This window comes from Ambystoma mexicanum, chromosome 3p, assembly GCF_040938575.1.
Source record: "Ambystoma mexicanum isolate Mex_15411 chromosome 3p, UKY_AmexF1_1, whole genome shotgun sequence".
In the NCBI taxonomy this organism is placed as follows: Eukaryota; Metazoa; Chordata; class Amphibia; order Caudata; family Ambystomatidae; genus Ambystoma; species Ambystoma mexicanum.
In genome coordinates this window covers 77,156,975-77,169,216 of record NC_090925.1, presented here as the reverse complement: position 1 = coordinate 77,169,216, position 12,242 = coordinate 77,156,975, and the positions used below count along the sequence as shown (strand labels likewise).

The 12,242-nt window shown below is 45.1% G+C and overlaps 1 protein-coding gene across 1 annotated transcript; it reads right to left on the bottom strand.

Annotated features, from left to right (window-relative positions):
- Positions 1 to 10,699: 10,699 nt before the first annotated feature.
- Positions 10,700 to 11,719, bottom strand: LOC138579763 (taste receptor type 2 member 116-like). Its single transcript, XM_069649997.1, has one exon. The coding sequence runs from the start codon at positions 11,717 to 11,719 to the stop codon at positions 10,700 to 10,702; it is 1,020 nt and encodes a 339-aa protein (XP_069506098.1).
- Positions 11,720 to 12,242: the final 523 nt, after the last annotated feature.

Sequence of the window (12,242 nt, the reverse complement as noted above, 5' to 3'; positions counted from 1 at the left end):
CTGAACTGTCAAAGGGAAACACTGTTTCCCTTTGACAGTTCAGTTTAGTTCCCCAGCCGCACATGCTCACTGAGCCATGCAAGTGCTGGGGCGTTTTGCTTCGCCAGCATTGCATAGCTCATTGGAAATGCTGGCTGGGGCACTGCATGTCTGTATGTCCGAGGGGGAGCTCCTGCGCCTCCTCGCACATACGGACAGAGCAGCTGGAGCAGCACCCACACACAGGCCAATGCAGAAGGTACGTTTATGTTCATTGTTTTTATTTAAACATGTGCATGGATGCGTTATGAGTGAGTGTATGGTGATGGATGCTCATGTGAATGATAGAGTGATTGCTGTATGAATGTGCAGCGCCTTGCATATACACATAATCATGTTCATTGTGTTAGGACCAGTGGGGCCCAGGGGACAGGGATGGTATCTTTTTACCGGACATCTATCATTCAAAACCCTCTGCCTTGTCCACAAGGCTTTCTGGGGCCTCGGTCCAAAATACCTTCAGCTATTCCTCCGCAAATACCTCCCCTCTCGAGCTCTTCACTCCTCTACCTCCAACTCCCTCAGGGTCAGTCGTTTATCAAAGAAACGAGCTGGGGGTAGATCTCCGTCTTCGGCTGGGGCCTCCCTCTGGAACAGCGCCCTGCCACTCTAAAACTTGAGGAGAACCATCTTTCTTCCTGCACTTATCAGACCTACCCTCTCTGCTGCCTTAAACGTAGCACTTGCAAATTGCTGGCTGCACTACCACTGTTTGTTGCCTTTATTATTTATTTATTGTTATTTATCTGGCAGCAGCACGTGGTGACAAACTCTTTCCCATCCACCTCCACCACACCCATGGAGGGCTCACAGCAGGGCATGCTGCAACGACTGTCCCAGTGCCTTCTTCGCACAAAATCACCAGAGCCCGGCAGAGAGTGGGGAAGAGGCCCTGCCTGTGAACGACTCTGGGACACTGGCCGCCATGAGTGGGCATGCTGGGGAGTTGGTGGTGGGAGGGGGGATTAAGTATGCTGGGGAGTTGGTGATGGGAGAGGGCATAGTGTGCTGGGGCGTTTGTGGTAGGAGGGGGCTAGTGTGCTGGGGAGTTGGTGGTGGGAGGTGGGAGGGAGACAGTGTGCTGGGGAGTTGGTGGTGAGAGGTGGGATAGTTGGGGCACTTCATTCCATACAAACCATAACAAGTAAAAACCATAACAATGAATCAATGGTAGGACATTCCTGATTGTTTCATTGTCGTGTTTAGTGATTGGGATGGTGTCACACAGTGGTTCATGGTTTGTGTCAAAAGAAACTGTCTATCAGTCCCTGCCGTATCATATTGTGCAAACCTTGGTCTTCCCAATATCTGCTCCCATCGGGTCATGTATGGCCATACTCGCTGGTCAGATATCTCGTCCACTAGCCTATATAAATTCAAAATAAGCCCCGTCGTCCCACCGTTTGTCACCAGGAATCTCTCAATTGAGGGGTCCATTCTTTAAAAAAAGCCATAATTAAATGGAAACGTGCAACCTACGTGTAGATAACGCCAAATCCAGTTCTAACGAACTGTGCAAAATTCTTAAAGAATTTGAGAATCATACCTCTTCATTTGCACCCACCCTTAAAGATTTGGACTGGTGTCAGACTATACAAAACTAATTCCTGACCAAAACAACTGGTCAGCAATTGAATATTGCCAATCAGCAGGCTTGCTTAACATCCAACAACAGCCAGGAAGATGTCACTGATACCATTGGGAATAACATTGATCCTTCAATTCCCAGATTTGTCATTTGTGTCTGTTCAGAGACAGAAGTTTCTGATATATTGACAAGGCTCAAATCCACATAATGTCTAGGAGACTCATGTCCTACTGACATCCTAAAATATTCCTTCGATGTCCTTACTCCCTGAATCATTAAAATGATCACCATGTCCTTCAGGGATGGCATTGTGTCTGCCTCCTTGAAGGATGTTTGAATAACCTCCTTGTTAAAAGAAGCCACTCTTGATCCAGCACTAGCTAAAAACTATCGTCCAATGACTAATGTTCCTTTTCTCTTACAAATCATTTACAAAGTGGCCTGTTTGCAGCTTCAGAGGAATATAGAAGAGAATAAAATCTTAAATGTCCACCAATCCGGGTTCAGAGCCCAACATCGAACTGAGATGATTTTTAGATCTCATATCAAACATCAGAGGGAGCATAGAGCAGGGTCACCCAGCGCTGCTCATGTTGTTGGACCTCTCTGCAGCATTCAATGTCATTGACCATAACATGCTGCAAGAGAATCTGAAGAACATCGCCAACTGTTCAGAGATGGCCACCCAAGGGATTACATCTTTTCTGGGCCCCAGAACATCTAGAGTGGCTGTCGAGAATGCCCAGGCTCCTACCATCCTCTCAAAGTGTGGAGTGCCACAGGGATCTGCAATTTTATTTAATATCTATATAAGCCTTATAGAGTAGTTATGAAGCCCACTGTTTCAATAGTACCCAAAGGGGTGCTTTGTGTTAAAATGTAAGTAAATTGTGATATAATCAGCAACAATGGTCAACATTACTAACTGCATAGTGGCCCCTCACCCATTATGGAGGAGCTAAGGAGCCAGCCCAGTGAAACAGTGAGCACTCCCTCAGCTGCTTTATCCAGCTAATGGAGTGCTCCTGGGCTGGCTGAACTGTCAAAGGGAAACACTGTTTCCCTTTGACAGTTCAGTTTAGTTCCCCAGCCGCACATGCTCACTGAGCCATGCAAGTGCTGGGGCGTTTTGCTTCGCCAGCATTGCATAGCTCATTGGAAATGCTGGCTGGGGCACTGCATGTCTGTATGTCCGAGGGGGAGCTCCTGCGCCTCCTCGCACATACGGACAGAGCAGCTGGAGCAGCACCCACACACAGGCCAATGCAGAAGGTACGTTTATGTTCATTGTTTTTATTTAAACATGTGTATGGATGCGTTATGAGTGAGTGTATGGTGATGGATGCTCATGAGAATGATAGAGTGATTGCTGTATGAATGTGCAGCGCCTTGCATATACACATAATCATGTTCATTGTGTTAGGACCAGTGGGGCCCAGGGGACAGGGATGGTATCTTTTTACCGAACATCTATCATTCAAAACCCTCTGCCTTGTCCACAAGGCTTTCTGGGGCCTCGGTCCAAAATACCTTCAGCTATTCCTCCGCAAATACCTCCCCTCTCGAGCTCTTCACTCCTCTACCTCCAACTCCCTCAGGGTCAGTCGTTTATCAAAGAAACGAGCTGGGGGTAGATCTCCGTCTTCGGCTGGGGCCTCCCTCTGGAACAGCGCCCTGCCACTCTAAAACTTGAGGAGAACCATCTTTCTTCCTGCACTTATCAGACCTACCCTGTCTGCTGCCTTAAACGTAGCACTTGCAAATTGCTGGCTGCACTACCACTGTTTGTTGCCTTTATTATTTATTTATTGTTATTTATCTGTTTCTCCTCTGCTTCGCACTTTCCACTTCTCCCCCCTTCCATGCACTTTTCCCCTCACACTTGCGCGTTCTCAATGTCACTGGGCCTAGTAAGATCGCTGTTTTATTCTCCTCTGTTCCCCTCCCTTGCCTTGTCACGCTCTGAAACACTTGTGTACGAGCGCGATAGAAATAAAATATCAATGCCTGCCCCCTGGACTCCCAGCAACAATTGCAAACTGTTTGGCTATTTACCCATTTTTTGTTAAAAGTATGCTCTACAATGCAACATTTTAACCTATTATTTAAAAGAAAATTCACAGGGGAAACCCCCCCGAACCTCCCCTTAATGCCCCTCCACTTAAAAAAGATTCACCAGCCGCCACTGGCCCTCAGACTGTGTTGGGAACGGGATGGGGGAACCGAGGGACTATGGTGGGAGCACAATGGGCGGGAACCATGGGATAGTGATGGGAGCAGAGTGGGGAGAGCCCTGGGTGTGTGATGGGGTGGGGAGAGACCAGCGACTGGGTAGGAGTGGGATGAGGGAGCCCAGCGACTTTGATGGGAGCAGGTGACGGCGCGCAATATATACTGTCCATTTGGCATTTCTGGGGGGTCCCGACCTGCCCAAATTTTGCTCAGGGGGGCCCTGGCCAAAAAAGTTTAAAGACCACTGATATAAGGCCTCTTGTCAACCTTCTTGACAGATTGGGCGTCAAATATGCTAACTAACGCAGATGATACCTGGGTACTATTCAAACTTACTGGGTCACATGCAGTAGATACCAATGTTTTGAATAGAGTCTACTCAGAAGTTCAATCCTGGATGGCGCTTAACTCTTTGTCTTTGAACAATGAAAAGACAGAGCTTCTCATTATTGCTTCTGGTCCTCGTATGAAATCACTTGATTTGCTGTATTCTCACTTCTCCATCGCTGGCATACAGATTCCACTTAGCACATCTGTAAAAACCTTGGGTTTTATTTTTTACCATGAATTGTCCATCAAACCACACTCTCATTCATTCGCTCTTCATGTGGTTATATGATGAAACTTCTCCATCAAATTCGACCCTATCCCTCCATAAAAAACAGATCCTTACTGGCCACTCCACTAGTGAACTCTCGGTAAGGCTACTGCAATAGCCTGTTCACTGGTACATCGCAAGCAAATTTGCAAAGTTTGCAGATCACCCACAATGGCGCATTTAGGCCATTTATGGTCTCTGCAAACTTCATTGGTTACATGCTAAGCAAAGAATGTACCTATAAATGTTAGAACAAGGATGCTCCTCAGTATTTAATTGACAGATTCTCCTTAAGACATTCTGCTCAGACACTGCACTCCAATGAGAACCATTCCTTGATTCAACCACGCTACCAGCTGGAAAAAGTTTGGCGGTACAAGTTTTGAAACACATGCACCTTGGGAATGGAACGCTCTTCCACCCAATATAAGATCCTCATCTTCCCTGGCGATCTTTAAGAGGACAATACAAACTATCCTCTTTTCAGCAGATAAAAATGTCTTCCTTCCTGTTCCTGTTGACTATCTCTGACTCTCCTTCTTTCTCCATGCGCTCTGAGGCCCAAGGGCGTGCAGCTCTTAAAAAGAATGAAAATAAATAAATGACCAAATTCTCCCATCCCTCACGTGCATTTGCCTCTGCCACAGGAACTTCTTCCTCATCCCCTGGGGGTGGCATGCCCACGTCAGGGGGTAACAGAAAATTTCTCCTCAGGCAGATATTGGGCAACATAGCACACACAATCACGATTTTCCAAACTTTCTCTGGAGCGTACAATGAGGGCTCCACCGGTATGGTTGGGGTAGCGGAAATGTGCCTTCTGGAGGCCAAAGGTACGCTCGATGCAGACCCAGGTCCTGCTGTGAGCATGGTTGTAGGCATTCTCTTGCAGTGTTTGTGGATCAGACACAGGCATTAGTCATGGTGTATTTACACAAGATCAGGTCAGTGGAGTACTTGTGCTTGCACATGGGCTTTGATTTCGCGGCATGTGTCTATTCATGCAGTGTCACTCGTGCCCTGCATTCTTCGTGCTTCACATGCACCCTATTCCCTTGCAGCATATGTTAGGTTGGGTGTCTGTCGCTGACATGTCCAGCGGACTTGGTGGCTGTCATGTGGATGTGTGTTCACACTGTGCATGGGGCATGTTTCTCGGTTCCCCATGGATCTTCCCTGGGCATCTGGTGGCAAAAGGAGGCATTACGTGTTGGCCGCACATGGGTGCATGGCGGTGGCATTGGCAGGGATGTTGAGCTGTGTGGAAATTTTGCAATTTCTCTGCATTGCTTTGGTGGGTGCATGTTGCATTGTGGTACCTGTAGTCATGTTGGTGTATTTGGTTGACAGTGTATGTGTACTATTGCTTCTCCATGTATCTAGGTCCAACATGGGCATGCTCACTGGTCTGTACTGTGATGATGGTGTGGGATGTGGTCAAGTCCAGATTTTGCATTTGCTTGTCATGCCAGCCTCTGTGTGGTCATTCGGATTTGGGCATGTGACCCACAATGCATGCGTGTTACCTTTTCTACTCACCCACTATCCATGTTCGTTGTCCTCTGTGCCTCTCCATGTATCCTGGCATGTGCTGTTCTGTAGGACCATGGCATCATGGGTGGAACCAGGGTAGCAGGCACAACAGTGGGTGATGATGAGGTTGGGGTTGCAGGTCACCTGCACATTCATGAAGTGGTAGTGCTTGCTGTTTCGGTACTCTGCTTCATGGGTCTGGGGGGCCACCAGCGCAACATGGGTTCTGTCCAGGGCAGCGATAACATTTGGCATCTGGGCAATAGCATAGAACTGTGCCTTCATGGCATTGAGCTGGGCTGGGGTGGTAGGCAGATGTGACATTGCACTTACCGCAGGAGGGCTTCAAGCACCTGGGCCAGCACTGCACAGATTGTGGGTTGTGCCATGCCATGCATCATGTCCACAGAGTGGTGGAAGGTGCCAGTTACAAGGAATTGTATGACAGACACTAGTTTCAGCAGTGGGGGCACAGCTGTCGTTGGGTGTTGATCCTGCTCCCTATTTCGTCCTGTATTGTGGTAAGCAGCTCTGTTATGGTTCCCTGTTGAGGTGGTACAGAGAGACCAACTGGCTGTCAGTAAGGGTCCAAGGTGAGGTTCTGACCCTGGGGATTGGGGCACACCTTGCTTGGCTCTCCTCCTCCTCCTCTTGCTGCCCCCCCTGTGCTCCCTGTGTCCTGTCCTGGTTGTCCAGCCTCTCTACTTCGAGGCACAGCATGATCAGCTACCTGCCCCAGCTCACAGTGGCTAGTGGCAGTATGATGTTGGAAACAGTGTTTGGTGTAGGGGTGTGCCTTATGTGAGCCTGTGGGTTGGATTGGGATCATCTGTGGCTTCATTTCAGGCACCCTTCTCCATTTAGCTCCAGATGGATGTTGGAGATAACTGCGCCATGTTTTTGGCGGTATTTGCGCCACATTTTGGTGCTAATACCGCCAAACATGTACTTGTGATGTGGCAGTGTTTGCGCTGCGTGTGGCCGGCTGTCATAGCACCGGCTGCTTTTACAGTCGGTGGTATTTGTGCCAGCTCATGATCCAGCAGAACAGTGTTGATGGCGCTAATTCGGTATTACCCAAATTGACCTTTTACAATTGACCTTTTGCACAATTTACCTAATTATAGTGGTCCTCATTGACCTTCTGCACAATTGACCTTTTTATTAATTTAGTTATTTTATATTTGTATTGGGTTGGTTTTGGATTCTAAATAATATAAGGGGATTGGGTGGGGGATTGCGGGGGATTTTGGATTGGGTGAGGGGTTGCGGGGGTTTCCCCCGCATATATGTCCTAATTGACCTTCTAAATTAGGTCAATTCTCCTGAGGTCAATTCTCCCGAGGTCAATTGTGAAAAGTCAATTAGTATACAACTGCTAATTCCATTACCACCAATTTCACAGGTTACTGACAGACTTGTGGTGAGTCCCACTCTCTTATCTCCCAAGAATTACAAGACTATTTGTACGCAAGCAACAAGTAGTTTCTCTCACCACAAAAAGATGGCACGAGTTGTAGACACAAAACGTAATCTGCCTGCCTCCAAATAGTTCTGTAATTTCCTCCTCCTTATGCTGACAATACATGTGTCTGTCATGCAAATCGGTCACTTGGATGTAATAACAGTAGGATGATTCATCCTATTTAAACAATCTCCTTCTCCCTGAAGCAAATACTAATTTAATTTTCTACCTCCCTTACAATATATTTTTCTACATCTCCCTCATCGAAATTCCATTTTCTATCTCTCTCTCTCTCAACTAAATCCCATTCCCTCAACCGATCCAACAAAGCCCTCTGCCGAACAAGACTGATAATGAATTTGAACCACAAATGCCCTTTTTGTATGTCTTTAACGCAACCAACGTGAAACGTTTTGCCTGACCACTGAAAATGTTCGAGAGAGCTTAGTTCTGTAAAAACTCACAATATTCTGGCATTTCAGATAATGTCAGGATTTACTCTAAGGGTTCCTGGTAAGCCTTGAACCTCCAGAGAAATTATAGATAAACAAAATGTGATTGGTCAAGGCTATTCTGTCACACTCCCCTCTTTGTTGTGTATATTCTTTTGCAGCAAGTACAATAAAGTTGTTCAGTTTCTCAAAAAAAAAACATCTGTTTTATTCTTTTGCACCCACAGGTCTTCTATAAATCTTTTCTTCAAAACAACACATTTACATACAGTACATTTATACACATTCATTGGCCACAAGGAGGGCCTTCACACAATAGTTTGTACATTAGTACCAGTATATAGCTTTTTTTAGACACATAAAAGAGACACTGATATTTTGCAGTATCTTGTTTTCAATCCCTTTGCTTTGTTGGGTAGGGCCTGCCCTAATTTAAGCATTGCTGATAGTTGTTGTATAGTCAGGTCGACATAATGTGTTTCGGCCATCTTGTCTCCAGCTGCAGTGTCATAAATAAACGGCCTTCATCAAGACGAACATAGATCTTGAGAATACACAAGCATATGTGTGATGTGTCTACAGAGGTAAGAACCAAAAAGGGAAGGTGTGACAATCTCTTTATACAAGGACGTGAAACTCTGTGTGAAAAATGTAAAGGCCAACCAATTGGCAGACTCGCTAGCCACTCAATGGAGGTCTTCAGCGCCACCAATCTACAAGGTAAGACAGTGCTTAGAGTCTAGACATCAGGCTCTTACAATAGATCCACAGTATCACAGTGCTCTGAAAAAGGCTAACCAATCCTACCTTCCCCAGGAAGAGGTAAGCCAGAAATCAGCCAGAATCAAATCCCACGTGATGAGCTGGTAACAGTTATTTAGGTCAACGTCACTAAGCTGTGATCGGAACCTAGGAGCAAAAATCAATAAAAGGGGCTATCACTACCAGAGGGCAGCTCTATAGTGACTAAGGAACAATAGTGACTACCACCTGATGTTACATCATTCCAAATGGTGTGGCCCACTCGAATTTGTACCCCAGCCCGATGCAACATAGCTAAAAATCGAGCGGAGACCCCAAACATGAATAAAATAACTCAAATTAAATCTACATGAGCCCCACCGTGAAATCTATAGAGAGGTAGACAGACAAATCATCGCTCAGGCTCTGTCAAACAAGAGCGGCTCAGAGAGAGGACCTCAGCGCGTACCTGATATGAGAGTCACAGGAACCCTGCACAGAACAAGCTATGCAGATCAGATGAAACGGACATCACAGGTAGATGCCCTGATAAAAATGCTGCCCCGGACATAACCGAAGCCGCGCAGCCAGTTTGAGTAAAATATCGGCTTGTGCATTTCAGCTGTGTAGCATGTGGGAAGTAGGCTGAACATTGGGAAGTAGGCTGAACATTTCGAACAGACACACACACATTTTCCCTTTTATATAAAGAGAGATAATGAGTGGAGTAAAACGGTAATAATAATAATACCAAGAGTAGTGTTAGGGGTCCTTATTACTTAAAGTCTGCTGAGGAAGCCAAGAATAGTCCCATAATGCATTTGGTGGTGAAATGAAAGTATAGACAAATGAGTATTGGTTAGCTTTGCTCAAGACATTGCTAAAAATACATTCTATACAGACTCAACTGTCTAGTGTCAGGTTGTTTTAGCTGATCACTACCCTAAAATGAAAATTTTGGCTGAATCACTTCACTAATGGACGATAACAATTACTAACCAAGATCATCACTGATGTAGAATTTGATCTTCAAACATATTGAATGCTACTATGTTCTTTTTTATTTTATTTTTATTTTATTGTTTAAAGCGCAGACCTAGCTCCAGAGCAGCAGAGCGCTGTACAGAGTGTGGGTAGCCGGCATTTGGGCTGGCATCTTTTAACAGTAGCACAGTACAGTTAGGTCTGTGTTCTGGAATGTGCGTCCATTGTAATTAGTCCAATAGGCAGCATCTTGCACAGCTGTATCAGCTTTGTAGCTTATTATTTTGAGGCAAATGCTGGTGATTACATTAAATTGCTGTTTCAGGTCACAAAATTAACAGTGATATATCCAAATATCAACCTCAAGTACAGTGCATGGATGCTGCTGTTGAGTTTTACATGTGCACCCTTTTCTGCTGCATGTCCCACTCAGGTTGAATCCACGAACACCACTTTTTAGAGACAGGGTTATATGAGAATGGGGCTGTTTGGCAAACTACAATTTCAGACAGAATCCATGAAGCGTGAGATTCCAAAATTTTTAAAAAACAAAAACAGGGGTTTCACATATCACCTGCAAATCCATCGCAGTTCTACTATTGGTATAAAACTACAGAAGTACCCAATATACCAGAAAAGACACAGGTGCAAAAAAATAAATGTTTGATGTGTGACTATTACTGCTACATTTTACACATCTTGAAGCAGTCTGCTTCTCCTACTGCTCGCAAATTCACAAATTCAACATATTTCTAGCTTTGAAAATGATAATTTAAAAGCGGTAATAATCCAAAGAAATCCATAACTAGACCTACGAACTATCATAAAGATACCAGCACATTTAAAATATGTGTCTGACCTGCTGCATTCCTTCTATGTCCTGGGAATACAGGCAAAGGTAATGTCTTTGGGATTTCACTCTTGATCAGATGTTACAGATGTTGAGGTTTGTGAGCGTATCTACGTCTCGTTCGCTAGTTGTTCATTCATGGAAGAAAGTGCCTTTTCTTACTAAGGCTAGTAGTGTACTGGAGTGAGGTTTTAAGATGCTAAGCTTAGGACATCAGCTAAGCACCTTCTCGCTTGCAGCAATTGGGCTGGTAAAAGATCTTGACAAGTGTCTTCTTCATAGTGGGGTTTCCAAGAATTAGGATTAGGGAGCACAGGGCAGGGAAGGCAAAGGTTGGAAGCTTAAATGTAATCAATCGAAAACTTTCCAGAGCTACCGGTTTTACAAAAACGAGGACATGAGATAGATAAAAGGTGAGATACAGGATCAGTAGCATGACCAATGTCTTCAGAGCTCCCACGTGAGCCTTGAGATTTGGGTTCTGAAAGCTGACCGTGTTCTGTGCCATCCGCCGCATGTGCCTGAGCAGGGATGTGATTATTGCCACAATGGCGAAAGAGAATATTATGAAGGCCACAGAAGAAATAAGTAGTTGGATAATTAACAGGGTGGAAGGCCCATTTACCAACACAAAGTCATTCATGGTGCCATTACCCGAGGCAACGGGAGTTATATTTTCTGAATTATTTGAAGCTTGCTTTGCTGTATCGTTTCCATGTCTAGCAAATGCTCCAGAAATTCCATTTGCCAGTGATACCAACACTGAACCAATGAGTAGCCAGGGCACAATCTTTGGGAATTGCACTTTCAGCCCGATCAAGCATGGGTGGTTGCAGTTCACAATCTTTAAGCAGTAGTAGACACCAAGCCAGGTTGCAAACCAGAGACTTGAACAGCACAAACCATCACCCACAGCAACATCCACCGTCAAGACTTCATCCAGAAGAACGTTTTCCTCCCAGTAAATATGACAGACAGAAGCTGTCAACATTGTACATTGGAGACAAATGTTGGTAACTGCCAGGCTTGAGATGATGATGTTTCTGACATTAATTTCCAGATCTTTGATCCGCTTCATTAAATTTACTGTTAGAATGAAGGTGTTCCCCATCAGTCCAATCACGCTGAAGACCCCACCGAGAACTAACTCAGATGTGCTGGTGGCTGTCAACATCGTAGCCTCTCCTTGAACCTCTTCCAGTGACTGTCTTTTTTTGTCTCTTGCCGATGCAGTCATCCGTATTCTTTAGAGCCTCTGGCTATACATGAATGTTCAAAAGGTCTACATCAATTTGACTGATGCAAATAGGGAGTCTATCATTTGAATCTTGCCACCAGCTTAAAGTTATTTTTATCCTTCTATTTCCCTCCCATATATGGAAAACCCAGATCTTGGCACAGATTCCTTCTGAATCAATTGCGAACACAGGCCAACTTTGCAAGTTGATACCTGCAGTAGACAAATGTGACTAGGACATATGGTGTGTCGTTCTTGAGTGTCATATTGAACACATAGAAGATCGATTTACTAACAGGAAGTCATCCAGGGTGTCATTTCCCAAGGCAATGGATTTATTAAAAACTTGCTTGGCTGGAGGTTTTCCATGCATATGAAATGCTCCGGAAATGCCTTTTGCTGAAGAGACGAACACTGAGCCAATGAGTAGCCAGGACACAATCTTCGGGAATTGTACTTTCAGCCAGATGAAACATGGGAGGTTGCAGTTCACAATCTTTAAGCAATAGTAGACACCAAACCA